General features: G+C 45.3%; 1 protein-coding gene across 8 annotated transcripts in view; it reads right to left on the bottom strand.

Moving 5' to 3' along the window:
* The window catches only part of LOC129699113 (myc box-dependent-interacting protein 1), a 144843-nt gene that overhangs the window by 74500 nt on the left and 44722 nt on the right, over window positions 1-25621 (bottom strand). For all 8 annotated transcript variants that reach the window (XM_055638776.1, XM_055638779.1, XM_055638777.1 and 5 more), the window contains exons 2-5: window positions 9586-9666; window positions 7760-7814; window positions 6093-6187; window positions 965-1060 (exon numbers count right to left, since the gene is read on the bottom strand). In XM_055638776.1, the coding sequence (XP_055494751.1) occupies window positions 965-1060; window positions 6093-6187; window positions 7760-7814; window positions 9586-9666 (327 nt within the window). The remainder of the gene's footprint in view (window positions 1-964; window positions 1061-6092; window positions 6188-7759; window positions 7815-9585; window positions 9667-25621) is intronic.

The raw sequence follows: 25621 nt of genomic DNA on the forward strand, positions 1-25621 counted from the left end.
TTATGGGGAGAAGGCAGGAAAATGGGATTAGGAAGGCAGAGGTCAGCCATGATTTGAATGGCGGAGCACACTCGATGGGCCAAATGGCCTAATTCTACTCTTATAACTTGTGAAGATTTGTTCAGTGCTCCGATTTCACAGTTTCAATTGTCAACAAAGCACCAACTATTCTTCAAACCTTTCTGATAACGGCAGATGAAGAATTTTTAAAAGACCAGAAGGTATTTGAAGAAATTAAAATCGACTTGCAGGAAGAGTTGCCATCACTATGGAACCCCGGCGAGCGGTCCTGGACATCGGGCCGCCCGTAGCTGCAACTGCGGAGGGCTTGGGGAGGCCCTGACCACGAGGAACAGTGGAGGAAGAGACTGACTTTGGTGCCTTCCCACACAGTGGGAAACTTTGATTCTGCTGTGTGGGAATGTTTTATGTTAAATTCTATAGTGTGTGTTCTTTATTACCCTTTCTGGATTAATCCCTCCCTTCACCACCTCCAGTTTAAATTCCAGTTGGAATATTTTGGAGGAACAAAGAACCAAGAACAAGTAGGTGTCAGGTCTGTCAGTAAGTGTACTTCTTGTTAAATGGAAAGGACGCGTAGACTGTGTAGAATGTAGACTGGCCAATAATTCGCTGGTCGGTGCAGACTCAGTGGGCCGAAGGGCCTGTTTCACCGCCATATCTCCAAACTAAAATCAGCTCATCATTCCCGAAACAATAAACTAAACCCCCACCCATTCTTTCCCCAATCCAACTTGTCCTTGACAGGAGGCTCGCATTAAGTCCATCTTTTCATAATTTTATTCCCCATAAGTTTAGTTGCTCCTCAAAAAAAAACGAATGTACAGTAAAAAAAATATATAGTGGTCAGGATTGTGTGAGATGTGAGATTTTAGTCATTTTCAAAGTTGAAAGCAAATGACAAATGAAAGTCCAAAGCAGAAGGAGAAATGGAATGACTCACTTTGATATCTGGAAACTGGCCAAGATAAGTGTCCAACGTCAGAAGAGCTTGATCCACCAGCTTCTGATGATAATCGGTCCAGAGAAGGTCGGCACTCTGGAAGAGAGGATCATTGCAGAAGAGAAACATCAAATATCAAAATGATAGGATGTGACAAAGTCAATATCAGGATCAAACCACAAGGCCATTTAACACCTGTTTCCACTCCATTTAGCAACCATTGATATATGCTCATCTTCAATATGTGCACTCAGTTGGCCCGGGGGTGGTGGATTCCAAAGATCCAGTTCTCTCAATGGTGTTTTTCCGCATATCCAATCCAAGTAGCTGACCAATGGAGACTATTGCCCCTAGCTCAGAAGAGCAAGTGTAAAGAAATACCACCTTTGCGTCCCATCAAGTGAAATATTAAAATATAATTAAAATACGAGGATTAAACTATAATAAAATCATCTCTTGAAAATTACACCCAACAGCTAATAGTTTTGACCCCCATCCCACCTCCGAAAAACCTGCAACACACTAAAAATAAAGTCATAGAGTGATGCAATGCGGAAACAGGCCTTCGGCCTAACTCCCCCACACCGGCCAAAAATGTCCCAGCTATACCAGTCTCACTTGCCTGCGCTTGGTCCATATCCCTCCAAACCTATCCTATCCATGTACCAGTATAACTGTTTCTTCAACGATGGGATAGTGCCAGCCTCAACTACCTCCCCTGGCAGCTTGTTCCATGCACTCACCACCCTTAGTGTGAAAAAGTTATCCGTCAGATTCCTATTAAATCTTTTCCCCTTCACCTTGAACCCGAGAACCTCTGGTCCTCGATTCCCCTACTCTGGGCAAAAGACTGTGCATCTACACAATCTATTCCTTTACAAGGTCTCCCCTCATCCTCCTGCACTCCATGGGATAGACACACAGCCTATTCAAGTGTGTCTATATACCATAGACCATATATGTACACAATAAATAATCAGATAAAGTGCAATAGTAATAGACTGTTATTGTTCAGAGTTTGTTTGATGTTTTGTTTTATTAGCCTGCTGGCTGTGGGGAAGAGTCTGTTCCTGAACCTAGATGTTCCAGATTTCAAGCTCCTGTACCTTCTTCCCGATGGCAACGGAGAGATGAGTGTGTGGCCAGGATGGTGTGGGTCTTTGATGAGGCTAGCTTTTTGAGGCAGCGACTGCGATAGATCCCTTCGATGGTGGGGAGGTCAGAGCCGATGATGCACTGGGCAGTGGTAACAACTTTCTGCATTCTTTTCCGCTCCTGGACGTTCAAGTTGCTGAACCAAGCCACGATGCAGCCAGTCTGAATGTTCCCTTCTGTGCACCTGTAGAAGTTCGAGAGAGTCCCCCTTGACGTATCGACTCTCCGTAATCTTCAAAGGAAGAAGATGTGCCGTCTTTATCAAGGACATTATTGAGGAAGGACATTATTGCCATAGAGGGAGTGCAGAGACGGTTCACCAGACTGATTCCTGGGATGTCAGGACTGTCTTATGAAGAAAGACTGGATAGACTTGGTTTATACTCTCTAGAATTTAGGAGATTGAGAGGGGATCTTATAGAAACTTACACAATTCTTAAGGGGTTGGACAGGCTAGATGTAGGAAGATTGTTCCCGATGTTAGGGAAGTCCAGGACAAGGGGTCACAGCTTAAGGATAAGGGGCAAATCCTTTAAAACCGAGATGAGAAGAACTTTTTACACACAGAGAGTGGTGAATCTCTGGAACTCTCTGCCACATAGGGTAGTTGAGGCCAGTTCATTGGCTATATTTAAGAGGGAGTTAGATGTGGCCCTTGTGGCTAAGGGGATCAGGGAGTATGGAGAGAAGGCAGGTACGGGATACTGAGTTGGATGATCAGCCGTGATCATATTGAATGGCGGTGCAGGCTCGAAGGGCCGAATGGCCTACTCCTGCACCTAATTTCTATGTTTCTATGTTTCTATCAATGTGTTAGTGTGCTGGGACCAGGAAAGATCTTCGGAAATATGCACGCCCAGGAATTTGAAGTTCTTGACCCTTTCCACCATCGTTGATATAAACGGGATTGTGGGTCCCTATCCTACCCCTTCCAAAGTCCACAATCAGTTCTTTGGTTTTGCTGGTGTTGAGAACCAGGTTGTTGTGCTGGCACCACTTGGTCAATCGGTCAATCTCACTTCTACACTCCGACTCGTCCCCATCAGTGATACGTCCCACAACAGTGGTGTCGTCGGCAAACTTGATGATGAAGTTCGCACTATGTCCAGCTACACAGTCATGAGTATAGAGCGAGTACAGCAGGTGGTTGAGCATACAGCCTTGAGGTGCTCCCGTGCTGATTGTTATCGAGGCTGACACTTTTCCACCAACACAGACTGTTGGCTGTGGATGAGGAAGTCGAGGATCCAATTGCAGAGGGATGCGCAGAGACCCAGATCTATGAACTTGGTAACCAGCTTGGAGGGAACCTCTCCCTATAGCTCACACCCACTAGTCCTGGCAACATCCTCGTAAATCTTTTCTGAGCCCTTTCAAGCTTGACAATATCTTTCCTATAACATGGTGCCCAGAAATGAACATAATATTGTAAATGCAGTCTCACCAACATCTTATACAACTGCAACATGACCTCCCAACTTCTATACTCAATAGAGTGACTGATGAAGGCCAAAGTGCCAAAAGCCTTTTTGACCACCTTATCTACCTGTGATTCAACCTTCAAAGGACCATGCACATGTACTCCTAGAACCCTCTGCTCCACAACACTATCCAGTGGCCTCCCATTTACTGTGTAGGTCCTGCCCTTGTTCAACATCCTAAACTTGCACTTTGAATTAAATTCCATCAACCATTCCTCTGCCCACCTGGCCAATCGATGCAGATCCTGCTGCAATCTTTCATAAACCATCTTCACTATCTGCAAAGCACTAACATGACAAATCTGGGCACCATCCCCTAAAATGGTTGTTTAGAAAGTGCTACTTCCCCTTTGATTTACCCTTGGTTGCAGAAACTAATTTAGAAAAAGTCTTCAAGTCGGATCTTGGTCTTTCAAAATGAGGCCGGGACTTGCTAGGAAACGGGAACCGTCAGAATGGAATAAGTTTGGTTGGTCTCCCTCAGCCAGTCAAGATCTTGATCTGTATTGTTTCACTAATATTGGACTTGCTACAAAATAGAAGGCAAGTCAGTCATTGCAAACTGACTCTTTCGCAGTAAAAAAAAATCCATTGACTAAGGGTGGCGCAACGGTAGAGTTGCAGCCTTGTAGCAAATGCCTCGCCAGAGACCCGGGTTCGATCCTAAATACGGGTGCTGTCCGTACAGAACTTGTACGTTCTCCCCGTGACCTGCGTGGGTTTTCTCCGAGATCTTCGGTTTCCCCCCACACTCCAAAGACATACAGGTATGTAGGTTAATTGGCCTGGTAAATGTAAAAAATTGTCCCTAATGTGTGTAGGATAGTTTTAATGTGCTGGGATCGCTGGTCGGCGCAGTCCCGGTGGGCCTGTTTCCCCGCTGTATCTCTAAACTTGGTCTCCACAGTATTCTGCAGCAACGAATTCCACAGATTCACCACCCAAGTCAAGATCTAATCAAGTAAATGAAGATATAATCACCACAGGGCCATTGTGAAGGCTGAATTACCCATCTGTAAAGGCAAAGATTGGTGTCCGACCAAACCTACATGACAAGTTAAAGCAGCACGGTGGTGCATCAATTACAACATTCACCTGGTCAGCCATAATTTGGTCTCTTAACACTACATAAGGCACAAACGGAATATCCGCCATCTTGGCCGCGCCAGGAAGCGAGCGGGCAAGATCATCTCTGACCCCTCTCACCCTGGCCACAAACTCTTTGAATCACTTCCTTCTGGAAGGCGACTCCGGACTGTCAAAGCTGCCACAGCCAGACATAAAAACAGTTTGTATCCACGAGTAGTTACTCTACTCAACAGCCAAAAATCTGTAGCCTCCCTTTGATCTGGTATTTTGTTGGTTCACATGCTGGATCAATGGTGTTTTATCATTAATGTTTTATTATTATTAATGTTTAGTGTTTTCTGAGTCATTCATAAATGTCACTAGATAATAATAATACATTTTATTTATGGGCGCCTTTCAAGAGTCTCAAGGACACCTTACAAAAATTTAGCAGGTAGAGGAAAAACATGTAGGGGAATGAAATAAATAGTAGAGACATGACTAGTACACAAAGTAAATACAGAATTCAATACAAAACACAGTTTGAGGCAATTAATGCACAGATGAAAAGGGACGGCACGTGGGGCTAAGGATAGGCAGAGGTGAAGAGATGGGTCTTGTGGCGGGACTGGAAGATGGTGAGGGACACGGAATTGCGGATCAGTTGGGGGAGGGAGTTCCAGAGCCTGGGAGCTGCCCTGGAAAAGGCTCTGTCCCCAAAACTGCGGAGGTTGGACTTGTGGATGGAGAGGAGACCAGCTGATGTGGTCTGGTGTCATGTTGTTACTTGTGTGCGGAGCACCAAGGCAAATTCCTTGTATGTGAATACTTGGCCAATAAAAACTTACTTACCTAGATGTGTAGGAAGGAACTGCAGTTAGACACAAAATGCTGGAGTCACTCAGCAGGACAGGCAGCATCTCTGGAGAGAAGGAATGGGTGACGTTTCGGGTCAAGACCCTTCTTCAGACCCGAAACGTCACCCATTCCTTCTCTCCAGAGATGCTGCCTGTCCCGCTTGAGTGACTCCAGCATTTTGTGTCTTCCTTCGATTTAATCCAGCATCTGCAGTTCTTTCTTACACAAGGAACTGCAGATGCTGGCTTACACCAAAGATAAGACACAATAACAGGCAGCATCTCTGGAGAGAAGGAAAGGGAATTCTTTCTACCCAGAGATGGTGCCTGTCCCGCTGAGCTACTCCAGCATTTTGTGTCTATCCGCAATTAGATATTGTCTTTTTGCAGTATTATTGTTTTTTTTTTTTTTTTTTAAATACACGCTAGTTAAGTTCTTCATATGCATTGTTCCACTAATATTGGACTTGCTACAAAATGGAAGGCGAGACAGCCGTGGCAAACTGACTCTTTAGCAGTCGTGTGTGGGTGGAAAAATAAGCAGCATTCGGGCATTCAAAGACTGACCTCTGAGATGCTGTGCACTGTTTCCTTGCCAACCCAGTCCGGCTCGTATATCTCCTCCAGCAATTCAGACAACTTCTTGGTGGCTTCATGCATAGCTTAAAAAACAAAAATCAACCCACATCAATAGACAATAGGTGCAGGAGTAGGCCATTAGGCCCTTCAGGCCAGCACCGCCATTCAACGTGATCATGGCTGAACATCCCCAATCAGTACCCCGTTCCTGCCTTCTCCCCATATCCCCTGACTCTGCTATCTTTAAGAGCCCCATCTAGCTCTCTTGAAAGTATCCAGAGAACCATCCTCCACCGCCCTCTGAGGCAGAGAATCCCACAGACTCGCAACTCTCTGTGAGAAAAAGTATTTCCTCGTCTCCGTTTTAAATGGCCTACCCCTTATTCTTAAACTGTGTGGCCCCTGGTTCTGGACTCCCCCAACATCGGGAACATGTTTCCTGCCTCTAGCATGTCCAAACCCTTAATAATCTTATACTTTTCAATAAGATATCCTCTCATCCTTCTTAACACCAGAGTATACAAGCCCAGCCGCTCCATTCTCTCAGCATTTGACAGCCCCGCCATCCCGGGAATTAACCTTGTAAACCTACATGCTTTTGCAGTTACCATGAACAGACAAACAAAAATCGGTAAATATTGGGGCGGCACGGTGGTGCAACTGTCGAGTTGTTGCCTTCCAGCGCCAGAGATCCAGGTTCAATCCTGAGTACGGGGGCTGTTTTTACTGAGTTTCTACATTCTCCCCGTGACCTGTGTGGGTTTTCTCCGGATGCTCCGGTTTCCTCCCACACTCCAAAACGTACAGGTTTGTAGGTTAATTTGCTTTGGTAAACTGTTGTGAAATTGTCCCAAGTGTGTGTTGATTAGTGTAGGGTGGTGATCACTGGTTCAGCGTGGACTCAGTGGAACGAAGGGCGTGTTTCCGCCCTGTATCTCTAAAGTCTAAAGGTCTTGTGTAAAAAAAAAGGGATCTTGATATCACATTCACACAATGAAATTATCTAAATGTTCTTAGCCAGTAAAATCAACTCCAGGCAGCTTCTCAGATTATACTTTGCAGGACACCACGTTCATAAGTGATAGGAGCAGAATTGGGCCATTCAGCCCATCAAGTCTTCTCCGCATTCAATCATGGATGATCTATCTTTCCCTTTTAACCCCATATGCGTGCCTTCTCTCCATAACCCCTGACACCCACACTAATCAAGAATCTAACTCGGTCTTAAATATATCCATTGACTTGGCCTCCACAGCCTTCTGTGGCAATGAATTCCACAGATTCACCACCGACATAGAAAATAGGTGCAGGAGGAGGCCATTCGGCCCTTCGAGCCTGCACCGCCATTCAATATGATCATGGCTGACAAAATAAATTCCTCCTCATCTCCTTTCTAAAAGAACATCCTTTTATTCTGAGGCTATGATCTCTTGTCCTAGACTCTCCCACTAGTGGAAACATCCTCTCCACATCCACTCTATCCAGGCCTTTCACTATTCAATGTTTTAACGAGATTCTCCCCCCCCCCCCCTCCTCCCCCCTTATCCTAAACTCCAGTGAGTACAGGCCCAGGGCAGACCAATGCTCATCATATGTTAACCCACTCTTTCCTGTAATAATTCTCATTAATGGATGGAGGGTACAAAAGCTCTAACCTTTCACAGAAGTCAGGTACGTCCGTAGATCCTTCTGCAGTTTAGATCCCTCAGTCTATGAGAAAGAAAACGAAATGTACATTTGTCCAACTACAATATTTCTAATTGCTGTAATAGCACTCTGTAAAATTGCACATTAAACAAATAGCCAGATGCCGGTCCACAAGAGTTCAAATTCTCACAATGTCCTCCCCACAATGGTGGCGGAGCACTAAAGTTGCAGTCTTACAGCGCCAGGGACCCGGGTTCCATCCTGACTGTGTGTGGTTATCTGTCGTCCTCCCCGTGACCTACGGTTTGCTCCCACATTCCAAACATATCAGGGTTTGTAGGTTAACTGGCTTTGGTATAATTGTAAATTGTCCCGTGTGTGTGTGTGTGTGTGTGTGTGTGTGTGTGTGTGTGTGTGTGTGTGTGTGTGTGTGTGTGTGTGTGTGTGTGTGTGTGTGTGTGTGTGTGTGTGTGTGTGTGTGTGTGCGTGTGTTTAGGATAGTGTAGGAAGGAACTGCTGTTTTAAACCTAAGATAGATTAACCACTTGTGTAGGAAGGAACTGCAGATGCGGGTTTACACTGAAGACAGACACAAAGTGCTGGAGTAACTCAGCGGGACAGGCAGCATCTCTGGAGTGATGGAATGGGTGTCGTTTCAGGTCAAGACCCTTCTTCAGACTGGTCTGAAGAAGGCGCTCTATTCGAAACATCACCCATTCCTTCTCTCCAGAGATGCTGCCTGTCCCGCATTCAGAACCAAATATGATAGTTTCATATTTGTTTCAGAATGCTTCAATCTATAACTGAAAATTTCTTTCAATTCTCTTAATTTTTTAATAAAGTTATAGGCTTTAGACTGTCCTCGATCACAGCTTTTGTGTTCAGTCAATGAAAAAGCAATAGGGAACGAAGATGCTTATTTCCGAGTATGAAAATGGCCATAACTTTTTTAATACTGAAAATATGAAAGTGAATTAGGTGTAACTTATTTTTATGCTTTATCTGATGGGATAAATTACTGACTTGATTTTTAAAATCTCAAAATATCGCAACATTGCTACTGATAGAGCCTTTTCTGTTGCTGCCCCGGCACTCTGGAACACCTTGCCGCTGCAGATCAGACAGGCCCCTTCACTGTCCATCTTTAAATCCTCCCTAAAATCTCACTTTTATTCACTGGCTTTCGACACTGGCTGAGACATTGTTCCTGTTTTAGTGCTTTTAATGTCTTTTAATTTTTTACTGTTTTTATAGTCCTGTCGTCTTAATGGTTTTAGTAGTTTGTAATAACTTTTTGTTGATTTCCCATGTACAGCACTTTGTGGTAACTGATGTTGTCTAAAAGCGCTTTATAAATAAAGATTATTATTATTATTATTATTATTATTATTATGTATCTGTAATGGGGCTAAAAGTGTTGCCTCCCGCTGTACTTTCCTGCCACTGTATAAATAGGTGATCGGTTGGTTGGCGCGTGTCGTCTTTCTTCACTGTTCTATCTCCGCCAGGCCGCTGAGGGCTCGAGTGAGTGAATCAGAAATCGGCCCCAAGGTGAATAAAGGGTTTGGACTAGGCAGTTTACGAATCAGTGCTTTACTGACCCAGACTGGGTGGGTAAAAGAACCGGAATCAACAGGATAACAGATGTAGTGTGGACGGGCGCCATAGAGGGCTGTATCTCTGAACAGACTCGCTGCAGAAGGAAACTGACTGCAACAATCCCCGAATGATTATATTGAATCATTTTTGGACCATCCACAAAATTATATAGGGAATGAGAATCATTCAGGGTCACCATCAAGATTAACCTGAAATTTAATTCACCACCACTTACCAGTTGCCGATTGAAGTTCTGCACGCACTGCTCAAATTGTTCATCTTTCGTCTCATCAGCCTTGCCCAACTTTTGAAGGACCTGCGAATCATAAAGGAGAGTAAAATGAGATGCACGAGAAGAATGGGGGGGGTGAGGGGGGGGGGGGGGGGGGGGGGGGTGGGAGGATCGAACATGTTCAGGTGAGTCAAAGCAGCAGTCAATTCATATCAATGGAGACGAAATATTAATGTACACACCTGACAGCTAAAAGCCGAGGAAAATATAGTCAAAGCCAACAGTGTAACCTGCGGAAAATGCAGGACACAAGGACATACGTGATTGGAGTAGAATTAAGCCATGCAGCCCATTATGTCCACTCCACCATTCAATCATGGCTGATCTATCTTTCCCTCTCAATCCAATTCTCCTGCCTTCGCTCCATATCCGCTGACACCCTTACGGAAACCTCTGGAGACTTTGCACCCCACCCAAGTTTTCCGTGCAGTTCCCGGAGGTTGCAGGTGGTTGCCGGAGGTTGCAGGTAGCGAAAGCAGGTAGGGAGACCTCCGGGAACCACACGGAAACCTTGGGTGGGGCGCAAAGTCTCCAGAGGTTTCCGTTCAGGTTTCCTAAGTGGGACAGGGGCATCACTAATCAAGAATCTATCAATCTCCGCCTTAAAACTATCCATTGACTTGGCCTCCACAGACGTTTGTGGCAATGAATTCCACAGATTCACCACCCTCTGACCAAGGAAATGTCTACACATCTCCTTTCTAAAGTACTTCCTTTTATTCTGAGGCTGTGGCCTCTGGTCCTAGACTCTTCCACAAGTGGAAATATACACTCCACATTCAGGGCTTTCACTATTCACTAAGTTTCAATGAGATTCCCACCACTCATCCTTCTAAAACTCCAAACAGGTCAAGCAGCATCTATGGAGGGAGATATAATTAATTTTTCAGGTTGATGACCTCCAGTGTATTTTCTGCATTGGCTTTCACTTCAAACTTTCAACACAAGTTTTCGCAGGTCATATCAAGGCCACTACTACTTTTTTTAAGTTTAGTTGTCTGTAGAGATACAGCGCGGAAACAGGCCCTTCGGCCCACCGAGTCTGAACCAACCAGCAATCCCTACACCCTGACACTATCCCACGCTCACTCGGGACAATTTACATTTATACCAAGCCAATTAACTTACCAACCTGTATGATTTGAGTGTGGGAGGAAACCTACGATCCCGGACAAAACCCAAGCAGGTCACGGGGAGAACGTACAAACTCCGTATAGACAGCACCCGTAGCCAGGATTGAACCCGAGTCTCTGGCGCTGTAAGGCAGCAACTCAATCGCTGTGCCACCTGTACAACCGTAAATGAGTAGCGAGGAGCTGCAGATGGCGGTTTACACCAAAGATAGACGCAAAAAAGCTGGGGTGACTCATCAGGTCGGGCAGCATCTCTCAAAAGTAGGAATGGGTGATGTATTAGGTCGAGACCCTCCTTCAGACTCAGACTAAGAATCAAGGGAAAGGGAAACGAGAGATACAGACGGTGATATAGAGAGATATGAATGAAAGATATGCAAAAAAGTAATGGTGATAAAATTAACAGGTCATTGTTAGCTGTGGGTTAGGTGAAAACGAGTTAAAGACAATGAAACTGAACAGGGCGACAGTGAAACTAGTACAATAACTAAGGAGGGGGAGGGATGGAGAGAGAGAGAGAGGGAAAGCAAGGGTTACTTGAAGTTAGAGAAATTAATATTCATACCGCTGGATTGTAAACTGCCCAAGCAAAATAGGAGGTGCTGTTCCTCCGTGAATGACATAAATATTAAGGCTATGTGCCAGGTCCATATACTAAAACATAGAAAATAGGTGTAGGAGGAGGAGGCCATTCGGCCCTTCAAGCCTGCACCACCATTCATTGTGATCATGGTTGATCATCCACAATCAGTAACCCGTGCCTGCCTTCTCCCCATATCCTTTGATTCCGCTAGCCCTAGAGCTCTATCTAACCCTTTTAAATTCATCCAATGAATTGGCCTCCACTGCCATCTGTGCCAAAGAATTCCACAATTTCACAACTCCCTGGGTTTACTTTAGTTTAGAGATACAGCGCGGAAACAGGCCCTTCGGCCCACCAAATCCGTGCCGACCAGCCAAAGAAACCGAAGATCTCGGGGGAAAACCCACGCAGGTCACGGGGAGAACGTACAAACTCCGTCCAGACAGCACCCGTAGTCGGGATCGAACCCGGGTCTCCGGCGATGCATTCACTGCAAGGCAGCAACACTGCCGCTGCGCCACCGTGAAAGAGTTTTTTCTCATCTCAGTGTTAAATGGCCTCCCCTTTATTCTTGGACTGCGGCCCCTGGTTCTGGACTCCCCTATCAATGGGAACAATGGAAAGTAGGAGATTTATTTGTGAACATTTACGCAGCATTGAGATAGGAAGTGTTCGTGCCACTGGGTCGAATTAAGATTTGGCCAATGGACCACAAAAGAAACTGTCAAACAAAAACCAAACAGGAAGCGCATCAGATACTGAACAGACTGATTTAGCACGAAGGCAGCTGCAACATCCTTGTAGTTATCGCAACAATGCCTCGACTGGTTCAGGCAGTGGGTAAGCAACTGTCGAGTGTATTTGGGTTGAAAACAAGCAGAGATATTTATTCCAGTTAATGGTTGTAAAACTAAAAATTTGACATAAAATGCTGGAGTAAGTCAGCGGGACAGGCAGCATCTCTGGAGAGAAGGAATGGGTGATGTTTCGGGGCGAACACTTTCTTCAGACTGGTTAGAGATAAGGGAAACGAGGGTTAAAGCTGGTGATAGACAGACGTCTCTCCAGCGGTAAAGCTTGCTACACCCTTTAATGCACTAGACCTTTAGACTTTAGAGCAGGGATTCCCAACCCGTTTCGTCCCGTTTACCTCCGGCAACTTTAATAGCACATAACAATGTTATTTCACTTACTTATGAACAACTAATGATGAACAGATACCGGTATACCAGAACCAAACACAGTCAGCCAATGAGAAAAAATATGTACAAATCCAGAATCAACAAATCTGTCAATCCCTCTCCCCCCCACTATTTAGTTTAAACCCACACGTGTAGCCCTGGCAAACCTGCCTGCCAGAATGTCGGTCCCCCTCCAGTTAAGGTGTAACCAGTCCCTTTTGTACAGGTCACCCCTACCCCAGAAGAGATCCCAGTGGTCTATAAATCTAAATCCTTGCTCCCTTCTCCAGCCCCTCAGCCACACATTCAGATCCCCTATCTCCCTGTTCCTGTCCTCACTAGCACGAGGTACTGGAAGCAATCCAGAGATAACCACCCTAGAAGTCCGGCATTTCAGTCTTATTCCCCACTCTCTGAACTCATGTTGGAGAACCTCCTTCCTCTTCTTCCCGATGTCGTTTGTGCCTACGTGCACGACTACTGCCGGCTGTTCACCTTCTCTCTCTCTCTCTCTCTCGAGGATGTTCTGAATTTGGCTTGTGACATCCTGAACCCAGGCACCAGGGAGGCAACAGACCAGCCTCGCATCTCGTCTGCCGCCACAGAATCTCCTGTCCGCTCCTCGGGCAATGGAGTCACCCACCACTAGGGCTCGCCGGTCGAGTCCCGTCTCTAGGATTGGGGCCACCGACATGTCCACCGCTCGGACTGGAAACATCGTCTCCCCGGGCCGAAGGGCCTGTTTCCATGCTCTATGACTCCAACCCCTGGCTGATAGGGTGGTTGAAGAATTGATTTGTTTTATCGTTTCTTTTAGTATTTTTTTTATTTATTTTTTTGTGATTTTTTTATGATACTGCCTGTAAGGGAAATTCATTTCGTTGTCTCAATTGAGACAATGACAATAAATTTGAATACAATACAATACAATACACATGTACAGTGAAAAGCGTTTGTTGTGTGTTAGCCAGTCAGTGGAAAGACTATCATCATTACAATCGAGTCACCGACAGTATATGCAGGGTAATGCTAATAAAATTTAGTGCAAGATAAAGCCCATTAAAGATCGCCTGAGGGTCTCCAATGAGATAGATAGTAGTTCAGGACTGCTCTCCAGTTGTTGGTAGGATGGTTCAGTTGCCTGATAACAGCTGGGAAGAAACTGTCCGCGAACCTGGAGGTGTGTGTTTTCACACTTCTGTACCTTTTGCATGACGGGAGAGGGGAGAAGAGGGAGTGATGGTCACACTAGTTCACTGCACCAAGGTGCTGATACATGACATAGCAACCCCAAATATCAGCCTGAATTTAAAATAAATTTGCAAGAGACAAAACACAAGGAGGGCTCCATTTCAGTCCTGCAATAATCGATTGTATCCGTCAGTATCACCTCGCTCTCTGTACAGATCAGCAGCAAAGCATGTCATCGGCGATGACCTTGCGTCATGCAGATTTCCAGAGCTCTGCTGAATCAGCAAAACCTGCTTGCTGCTTTAACATATTTTTAATTAAATCCAAGAAAGACTGCTCACAGATCCCGATGATAGCCAACACAAGAGTGAAATAAGGCTCGAGGATCATCCCAATAACTTAAAAAGCCTGGATAGAAGTTTGGATGTAATGTTAAAATTGTACAAGGCATTGGTGAGGCCAATTCTGGAGTATGGTGTGCAGTTTTGGTCGCCAATTTATAGGAAGGATGTCAACAAAATAGAGAGAGCAAAGAGGAGATTTACTAGATATTACCTGACCTACTGTGTTACTCCAGCATTTTGAGTCCAACCTTGATCTAACTTTCCTGCACAGCATTGATCAACCTCTTGTTCTGTCCATGGACAATGTACGCCCTTTTCAATGTTGCCCTTGAATTTGTGAACTTGATGACCCTCCTAATTAAAACTCAAAGATAGACAACTTGCTGGAGTAACTCTGCAGGTCAGGTAGCATCTCTGGAGAAAAGGGGTAGGTGACGTTTTGGGTCAGAACCTTTCTTCAGACTTCTTCGAAATAGTCTGAAGAAGGGTCCCAACCCAAAATATCACCTATCCTTTTTCTCCGGAGATGCTGCCTGACCCATTAAATCTGTTTTTAAATCTCGCCCACCTTACCTCTCTGAGCTGCTCCACCCATACGCTCCTGCCCGGTGCCTCAGGTCAGCTGGTCAGCTGCTCCTGGAGGTACCGAGGTCTAGTCGGAGGCTCAGAGGGGATAGAGCCTTCTCTGTTGCTGCTCCGGCACTCTGGAACACCCTGCCGTTGCACATCAGACAGGCCCCCTTTCTGTCCATCTTCAAATCCAGTGTTAAAACACATTTGTACTCCCTGGCTTTTGACCATGCCTGAGGCTTTGCTTCTGTTTGTGGTGTTTTTGATGTTTCTTTATTTGTCTTTTCCTACTATTTCTTTTGATTGTTATTTTTGATGTGTATTAACTTTTTTTTGTCAATGATTAGTGATGTACAGCACTTTGTTGCAGCTATGTTTGTTTTTAAAGTGCTCTATAAATAAAATTATTATTATTATTATTGTTATTAATTTACTCCAGCACTATGTGTCTAGCTTTGGTATAAACCAGCATGTACAGTTCTTTGTTTTTACCAATTAAAACTCATCCTACCCCCACCCAATCTCCATCGCCCTGCACATCTCCTCCAGCCTTGGAACAGTCAGGATACTCACATGCCACCAACTGGCAGCCTGATAGTTTCCAAAATGTAACACTACACTATCGGTGGTTGTGTCTTCATAAGGCAAGGACCAAGATCTGAAATTCCACCCAAACCTCCTGTCCCCTTTAAGATGTTCCAGAAATCTACTACTTCTCCGATGGGATCAGAGTCACGTGCCCCATGGCCCACAATTTCAAGCAGCAACTGGTTACATGGTTCTCATGGAAAGGGTCTCAACCCGAAACGTCGCCTATTCCTTCTCTCCATAGATGCTGCCTCACCCTCTGAGTTTCTCCTGCATTTTGTGTCTACCCTCTCATTTTAGTCCATTAATTTCATGGAACGAGTTGCCGGAGGAGGCAGCTGAGGCAGGTACCATCACAACATTTGAGACATTTAAATAGGTACATGGATAGGACAGGTTTAGAGGGATACGAGCCAAATGGAGGTAGGTGGGACGTGCGTAGATGGGGCAAGTTGGGTGGATGGGCCTGTTTCCACATTGTATGACGGACTCTCTGACTACACACCACATTCCCATCAACTGGTCCCAAATTCTACCATGCACCCATGGCCAATCTCACATCGTCGTTCGCAAGAGGAAAGTGGCGCACCTGGAATTCTAAGCAATCAATCGGAGAACGCGCAAACTCTGCAGATTACCATGGGTTAGAATTGATCGCAGGTCACCAAAAGCAACAGGTCTTCTCGTTGTGTTGCTGTCCGTCCAATTAGCTGTGGTTTAGAACCACATTTTGATATGGAAACGTAAGGCGTGTGGTTTTGACGAAAGTGCGATAAATAGATGTGCTCGACCGAAACTTGGACAAGTCGAGCTACATTTCAAAAGGGACACTTGCACAATAAACAACAAACCACACAGAGCATCGAGGCCCTTCTTCAGACGGGTTAGGGATAAGGGAAACTGGACCCCTCGACCCAAAACGTCACCCATTCCTTCTCTCCAGAATGCTGCCTGTCCCCCCGAGTCACTCCAGCTTTTTGTGTCTATCTTCGGTTTAAACCATCTACATCTGCAGTTCCTTCATACACAGACCACAGAGGATGCATTAAACACGACACCCCCACATCCTGTTGCATACGCACGTCTTTCTTTCTGCCGACTAGTTAGCACGCAACAAAAACACTTTTCACTGTATCATGTTATACGGGACTATAAACCAAACTCAACGTGCATGATTAAACACTAGTTTCCATGCATTCAGCTGAGCTCATTTGAAGTTTTTCAAAGATCCATTCCCTTTTACAAAAATTATGAAATCAAGAACCAGAGGACATGGGTTTAACGTGAGAGGGGAAAGATATACTAGGAAACTGATTACCACACAACATAGAAACATAGAAATTAGGTGCAGGAGTAGGCCATTCGGCCCTTCGAGCCTGCACCGCCATTCAATATGATCATGGCTGATCATCCAACTCAGTATCCCGTACCTGCCTTCAATCCATACCCTCTGATCCCCTTAGCCACAAGGGCCACATCTATCTCCCTCTTAAATATAGCCAATGAACTGGCCTCGACTACCCTCTGCGGCAGAGAGTTCCAGAGATTCACCACTCTCTGTGTGAAAAAAGTTCTTCTCATCTCGGTTTTAAAGGATTTCCCCCTTATCCTTAAGCTGTGACCCCTTGTCCTGGACTTCCCCGACATCGGGAACAATCTTCCTGCATCTAGCCTGTCCAACCCCTTAAGAATTTTGTAAGTTTCTATAAGATCCCCTCTCAATCTCCTAAATTCTAGAGAGTATAAACCAAGTCTATCCAGTCTTTCTTCATAAGACAGTCCTGACATCCCAGGAATCAGTCTGGTGAACCTTCTCTGCACTCCCTCTATGGCAATAACGTCCTTCCTCAGATTGGACAACAAAAAGCTTTTCACTGTACACGCGGCAATAAACAAAACTGAACACTTGTCCCACTTAGGCAATCTCTTTGGCTACTTCACGGGGTGCCGTCTGTATGGTCGTGAGGAGTCTCCTCAAGTCGCCTAAAGAATCGTAACGTTTTTCTGGTCACCGCTGGATTTTGAAATGTTCAAAACCTTTCGGCAACTGTGGGCTTGACGTAGCTATTCTTCTCCTGTCATAGCTGCTGTTGCTGGTTGTCGCCAGGATGATGCAGGTCCTACATTGGTAGGGCTCTGGGGAGTGTTGTAGAGCAGAGGGATCTAGGAGTGTAGGTGCATGGTTCCTTGAAGATGGAGTCGCAGGTAGATAGGGTGGTGAAAATAGGCTTTTGACACATTGGCCTTCATCAGTCAGAGCATCGTGTAGAAGTAAGGAGGTCTGGGCACCATGTTACAGGATAGATGGTGTCCAGCTGGGAAGGGTACAGAGAAGATTTACAAAGATGTTGCCAGGGCTAGAGTTACAGGGTTGGGTAGGCTGGGACTCTGCCTTGGAACGCAGGAGGATGAGGGGTGATCTTATTGAAGTGTATAAAATCACGAGGTGAATAGATTGGGTAGATGCGCAGAGTCGCTTGCCCAGAGTTGGTGAATCGAGGAGCAGAGGACATAGGTTTAAGGTGAAGGGGAAAAGATTTAACAGGAATCTGAGAGGTAACCCTTTTCACACAAAGGTTGGTGGTTGTTCAGAACAAGCTGCCTGAGGAAGTAGTTGAGGCAGGGACTATCCCAACCTTTAAGAAACAGTTTAGCAGGTACATGGATAGGTTTCGAGGGATATGGACCAAACACAGGCAGGTGAGACTCGTGTAGCTGGGACTGGTGGCTGGTGTGGGCAAGTTGGGCTGAAGGACACACTGTATAACTCTATGAAAACAGACAAGAGCTAATCTTTAAGTCATGATTCGGGCTGACTCAGCACAATGCCAAACAAGGACAGCGAGATAGAAAGAGGAACTGATTAACAGCTCAAAAATGAGTGGGCCAATGGGCATTTAAAAAATAGTGATCACATTGTTCATGCACACTTTTGGTCACTGAAAATAAATGTTGTGAAGTACTGTAGGAAGTGAAAAAGGGATTCGCGAGCAAGATACTAGAGCAGATATTGGAAGTCACTGCACAGATTAAGTTTCTATAATCCATTTTTTTTTTTTTTTTTTTAAAGGGAGGTGGGGGGTGGGGGGTGACTTTAGAGATTCAATGTGGAAACAGGCCCTTCGGCCCACCGATTCCATGCCAACCAGTGATCACCACATACATTCCGCTACCTTCGACTCTGCAGTCAAAAACAAAGATCCTATAGCAGAGCAAGATGGGTTACTCTCACGCAAATGTGTAGTACGCTCATGGGCGGATTCATGGGTGATTTTATGACTCATTTTAGCAACCAGCCCCCGCCATCTTGTTCCGCCATCTTGCTCAGCCATCTCGCTTCCGGCCAAAGATTGGATCCGCAGCGGGGAGAGGGAGTGTGGGGTCCGGGGCAGCGGGAGAGGGAGTGTGGGGTCCGGGGCAGCGGGAGAGGGAGTGCGGGGCAGCAGGGAGAGGGAGAGACATTGTAGTGTGGGGGCAGGCAAGGGAGTGACGGGGTGGGGGATAAGGCCTAGTGTGTGTGAAGTTGCGGGGAGGTTTACAATGTTTCTTATTTAATGTCCCTTGTCTAGTCTGAAATAAAGTTCATTATTGGATCAGAAGAAATATAATTGTGTGTGTTATATGATTATATACATTTATATAATTTTCATGTATGTGTGTTTATAAACATTTTATTCTTTAACGAGAATTAACAGAATTATGAACTAACAGAATTATGAATCTAACCCTATATCACACACAAAAAGTTCCCCCGCAATGTCAATTACCCTGCGAGTCGGGTCGGTTCCGGTTACTACAAAATCAACACAAACACTGTTTGTGAGCCATTTAAAAAGAAATGATTTAAAAAACATTAAAAAAGACAATTACCAGAATCAAATTTTATTCTTGACAAGAAGTTTGAACTGACAGATTTATGAATCTAACCCACACAAACTGTTGCCCTGCAACATTGATTACACTGCGAGTCGGGTCAGGTCAGGTAGGCTCAGGTTACTAAAATGGGCGGGGAAAAATGCCCAGGATCCCCTCCATAGCGTACTACACGTCAGCCCATTGCATTTAGCAGGAGTAGCCTATCTTGCTCTGCTATAGGATCTTTGGACAAAAAGGCACAACAGAGAATGTACTTCCTGCAGCAGCTGAGTAAGCAAAATCTGCCACAGCCAATGATGGTCCAATTCTACACGGCCATCGTAGAGTCTGTCCTCCCCTTCTCCATCATGGCCTGGTTTGACTCCGACACCAAGCACGACATCCGGAGGCTGCAGCCAATCGTCCGATCAGCTGAGAAGGTTGTTGGCTGCGACCTTCTCCCCATCGACGAACTGTACACTGCAAGGGCCAGGAAGTGAGCAGGTAAGATCATCTCTGACCCCTCTCACCCTGGCCACAAACTCTTTGCATCACTTCCCTCTGGAAGGCGACTCCGGACTGTCAAAGCTGCCAAAGCCAGACATAAAAACAGCTATTTTTCCACGACCAGTAGCTCTACTCAATAACCAATAGTCTGTATCAGTATCAGTATATCTTTATTGTCATTTCCTGAGTACTCACATACCCAGAGGAAACAAAAAAACGTTGCTCAACCAGTGTCCGTTCAGTGTGCAGTACAAATAACAACAAATAAATAGAAATAAAAATACATATATCATGAACAAATTAAATTAAACACTCTACTCTCTACTAAACATCAACAGGCGTTCCGATCGACAGCTGCTGCAGTGTGTCCAGGTTGGTGGTTGGTGCGCGATACATTGGCAGGGGGCTAAGTCCGTTTATCAGTCTTATAGCCTGCGGGAAGAAGCCGAGGAGCATCCTGCTGGTTTTGCAGCTAATGCTCCTGTACCTCTTCCCAGATGGCAGGATGGAGAATATGTGATGCGATGGGTGGTAGGGGTCTTTGATGATGGAGATGGCTCTGTTGATACATCTCTTCCTGTATATGTCCAGCAAGAAAGGGAGTGGAGCACCAATAATCCTGTTAGCGGTCTTCACAATCCTGTCAAGTTGGTGCCGTTCGTACGCCTTGCAGCTCCCGAACCAGGAAGTGATGCCGTTGGTTAATGTGCTCTCGACTGTCCCCCTATAAAAAGTTCGTAAATGTGTAGTGGGGAGACCTGCTTTACGTAGTCTTCGGAGAGGGTGTAGTCGCTGCTGGGCTCTCTTGACCAGTGCTGTGGTGTTGGTCGTGGACGTCAGGTCATCTGACAGGTGTAGTCCTAGGAACTTCACGCTGCTGACCCTTTCCACATCAGCTCAGTCAACCACCATCTCCTTAGTTTTTCCCACGTTGAGAATGAGGTTGTGGGATTTGCACCATCCTGTGAGCAGCTCCACCTCCATCCTGTACGCCGACTCATCATTGTCACTGATGAGACCCACCACTGTTGTGTCATCAGCGAACTTGTTGATGAAGTTGTTATTTAGTCTAGCAGTACAGTCGTGTGTAAGCAGACTAAACAGCAGGGGGCTTAGGACACAGCCTTGGGGCGAGCCAGTGCTCACGGCTATGGTTTTTGATGTCCTACTGCCCACCCTGACTGTCTGCTGCCGTTGTGATAGAAAGTTCAGGACCCAGTTACATGTGCCAGCATCAACCCCCAATAGCTCCAACTTCTCCACCAGCTGCTGCGGAATGATTGTGTTAAACGCAGAGCTGTAGCCTCCTTTTGCTCTGGTATTTTATTTAATTCACATGTTTGAACTATAATGTTTTATTCTTAATCTTTTAATGCTTTATGTGTCATTCTTAATTGTTACTGTATGTCGTGTAGTTACTTGCAAGCAGAGCACCAAGGCAAATTCCTTGTATGTGCACATACTTGGCCAATAAACTCATTCATTCATTCACCTTGAAATACTCAGCTGTAAGACCATTACAGCTCACATTCCTGGTTCTATCTAGACTTCTGAATAACAATAAAGCAATTTAACCAATTGCTATATGGGAAACAAATAGCTTGGATTCATTTCAAGGGAATTTGAATGACACAAGGCAGGGAGGAACCAAAGTCTATGTGAAACATAGTGGGTGGTGTTTGCATAGGACCTCGTCATTCATTGAGCTTATGCCAAAGATCAAGCCTTTGGCAAACAGCAGGACATTGACTTATTCCTGGACCAGGTATGAGACACTACTTTAAACAACCTGGGGCAAAAGAACAGGTTAATTCTAAAAAGGGCCTGTCCCACTGTACGAGCTAATTCAAGAGCTCTCCTGCGTTTCCCCCCGATCCGAACTCGGAGAATTACGGTAATAGCCGCTCGTAGGTACTCGGGGCTCTCGTGGACATTTTTCAACATGTTGAAAACTCTTCACGAGTCTTCACGAGCTTACCGCGTTTCCCTGAGTACCTGCCGTTAGCGTTATGGTCGGGGTTCGGCATTGGGGTTTCATCGTTCCCAGCGAGAGGGCCTGAGCATCGGGCCACCCGTGGCGGCGACTGCGGGTGCTCGGGAGGCCCCGACCACGGGTGAACATCTGGGAAGATTCGGTGGGGAGGCTGGCTGGACTATGGTACCTTCCTCAACTTTGGTGCCGCTGTGGGGTTATGTTGTGTCGTGGACTTCTTTGTCTGTGCTTTTATTTATTTATCTATCTATCTATCTATCTATCTATTTATCGTTTCTTTGCTTAATTATTTATTTATTTATTTTGGTTTTATATTACATGACTGCAAGGCAAATCCATTTCCTTGTCTCTTATGAGATAATGACAATAAATTGAACACAATACAATAAGAGATGTCCCGAGCTCCGAGCTCTATGTGCTTACCACGAGTTTGATTTTTTTTAAACTTGGGAGAGCTCTTAACTTACCTCGTACAGTAGGACAGCCCCTTCAGCAGATGCAAAGCAAGTATTTAAAGTGCAGGGATTTCAGCAGATACCCATTTCTGCACGAACTAACAACACCACTGACTTGATAGACTCCTCAAGTTCATTGTTCAAATCTAATTTGGCTATCTGTTGGGCACAAAATGCTGGGGTAACTCAGCGGGAAAGGCAGTATTTCTGGAGAGAAGGAATGGGTGACGTTTTGGGCCGACACCCTTCTGAATCTGCAAGCTGTGCTGGATAAGATTTAAATTAATTAGCATCTAAATGACTATGTCATGGGTGGCTGAGTCAGCTGCTTGATATTGGCTTGGTGGTCATTCATAAGGTCATAAGTGATAGGAGCACAATTGAGCCATTCTGCCCATCGCCTAATTCGCCTTTGAATCATGGCTGATCTATCTCTCCCTCCTACCCCATTCTCCTGCCTTCTCCCCATAACTCTTGACACCCGCACTAATCAAGAATCTATCTATCTCTGCCTTTAAAATATCCATTGACATGGCCTCCACAGCCTACTGTGGCAAATAATTCCACAGATTCACCACCCTCTCTGAGGCTATGACCGCTGGTCCTAGACTCTCCCACTGGTGGAAACATCCTCTCCACATCCACTCGATCCAAGCCTTTCACTATATGTATTAATGGTAATATATTTTTCCCCCTTCCCCTCTTGTGGGCTATGTGATGGAACACTGGTGGTTGTTCAAGAATCCAAGTCCTAATACACAGCTGTGCCAGAGTTTATCTGCCTTCAGAAGTATGATGTCTGATGATTAGAGCCAGGATGTTTAGGCGCTAAAAATATCTGAAATAGGCAGGTTAAAAAGCATAATAAAATCACAAAAAAGGCACGAAAAAGGCATGTATTTCCACCACCAAAATAAGGTTAAAAATGATAATTATATACTACATTAAATGACCAAAGTTGCCTGGTTGCTCATAACTACCACCATTTTCTCAAATTATCTGGTGTTAAACTCTGCCGTCTGTCAGACAGAATATGCTACAGATGTGAAAAACGTATTTCTACCCCAGCTGAGGTCACTGGTGCATACCCGAAACAAGCTACAAACTCTACATTCATGTCGATATCTTGTGCATTACAACTACCTTTGAGAACATTAGCTATGTTTTGTATTTCTTCAAGAACTTTCTTAGCTAAAATCACCCACTCACATTTTCCTTGTATGTCGCCAGGAACTTTAAGTACAAAGCAAAGATCTTATAGCAGAGCAAGATGGCCTACTCCTACGCAAAACACGTAGTACGGTCATGGGCAGATTCCTGGGTGATTATAGGACCCATTTTAGCAACCAGCCTCCGCCATCTTGTTCCGCCATCTTGCTTCCGGCCAAAGATCAGATCTTTGCTTCCGGCCAAAGATTGGATCTTTGCTTCCGCCTCCACTCCTGTATCTTTACAAGTCTTTGACTTGGGCGGGGGGAGGGGGTGCGCGGCCCGTGTAGCGGGGAGAGGGGCAGTGAGCGGGGTGAAGGGAGTAGTGCAAGTGGGGTAGTGGTGGCGCAGGAAGGTTGGGTAGGGCCGGGCCAGGGGAGGGAGAGAGCAAAGATCTTATAGCGGTGCTCCGTTATAAGATCTTTGGGAGAGAGAGGTGGGGTAGGGGCCGGGTTGCAGAGAGCATGGGGAGAGATGTGGGGTTGGGGGCTGGTGGGTTAAGGGACTACAACATAGGATGGGGGGAGACATTGTAGTGTGGGGGTGGGGTGGAAAGAGTTGAGGGGTGGGATAGGGCCTAGTGTGTGTGAAGTTGCGGGGAGGTTTACAATGTTTATTATTTAGTCCCTTGTCTAGTCTAAAATAAAGTTCATCATTGGATATAAAAATCAGAATAAATATAATTGTGTGTGTTATATGATAATATACATTTATATCACATTCATATATGTGTGTTTATAAACATTTTATTCTTTAACAAGAATTAACAGAATTATGAACTAACAGAATTATGAATCTAACCCTATATCACACACAAACTGTTCCCCCGCAATGTTGATTACCCTGCGAGTCGGGTCGGGTCAGGTAGACTCCGGTTACTAAAATGGACGGTGAAAAATGCCCAGGATCCCGTCCGTAGCGTACTACACGTCAGCCCATTGCATTTCGCAGGAGTAGCCTATCTTGCTCCGCTATAGGATCTTTGGTACAAAGTACAGCAAGTGTTCATGATACATGTATTTTTTTTAATTTCTATTTATTTTTCATGCACACTGAATGGACACTGGTTGAGCAACGTTTTTTTGTTTCCTCTGGGTATGCGAATACTCAGGAAATGACAATAAAGATATACAATACAATACAAGTGAAGATGTAAACAACTGAGCAATAGTTCAGCCCTTTGACTTCTCCAATACTTCCGGTCAAGAAATACTCCATTGATGGTTGACCTGCCTCCAGTGTACCAATGACCACATTGGCTACAAATCTCCTCACAGCATCAGGTATCTCGTCTATTAAGATCCATATTTTGTTGCATGCAACTTCATCTCTAATTTTTTGCACAACAATATTGAAGTTGTTGTCAACGACCTGAACGAGTTCTACTGCAGTTTCGATAGACAGAAACTTAACCCTGGTAACCTCAACCAACACTTCACACCTACTCACAGCTTGACTCCAGTTTGCAATGACTGGACCCTTTCCCACACACCCCTCTCCAATCACTACTTAACACCCACTTACAGCCGGGTTTCACCCCGGTGGTGCAAAACTTCTTGTAAGTTACGTTAAAACGGCAAAAAAGGCTGATTTAGGCAATCGTAAAAAAAGTCCTTATCTTCCAGTAATCATCAAACAAGGCATGAAAAGGCACATGGCATTTATGGCAAAATCCTGGCTCTACTGATGATCAAACGTTTATCCCCAACAAGCTCCGTAGTGGAGGACTTTCTGATTTACAGACTATGCCCGGGAACACATTCAGAGACGGACATTGAGTACTGCTGGAAGGTCACCAACTCGGTCGGTGAAAGACACTTTTTGGATCGGCTCGAAACTTGATCTGCCAGCAGAGCGAGATGTCCGTCAGGGAATGTTGCCCGCTGCAGACTGCAGGAGTACGTACTGAGGGACGCACTGAAGCTCGGTGCAGCCAACGCCAAGGCTCTGTGGGAGAGGACCACAGTCTAGGGTCCTTCCGCTGCTGGACATTAGGGGGCAGGGTGTGGTGGAGACATTCGACAAAAAAAAAAAATCATCTGAGTGGGACAGGCCCTTTACTGTTTTTTCAGACAGGGGGTAGTTGGACCTGTGGGTTGCTAACCGATCATATTGAAATCCAAATGTAGAAACCAGGAACTGCAGATTCTGGTCTACACAAAACGACAGAGGCATCTTGGCACCAACATCACCTATCAATGTCCCCAGAGGTGCCGCATGAGCTGCTGAGTTACTCCAGCACTTTGTCATATTGATATCAAAGTATGAATGGAATTGAGATCTGTCACATGAGTGCTGACTTTGGTCTTTGTGTAGAATGAAGATGTGAGTGGAATCAAAATGAGGAATATCTTTTTGAGGAAGTGACTG

The sequence above is a fragment of the Leucoraja erinacea genome, chromosome 7 (genome assembly GCF_028641065.1).
Source record: "Leucoraja erinacea ecotype New England chromosome 7, Leri_hhj_1, whole genome shotgun sequence".
Taxonomy (NCBI): domain Eukaryota; kingdom Metazoa; phylum Chordata; class Chondrichthyes; order Rajiformes; family Rajidae; genus Leucoraja; species Leucoraja erinaceus.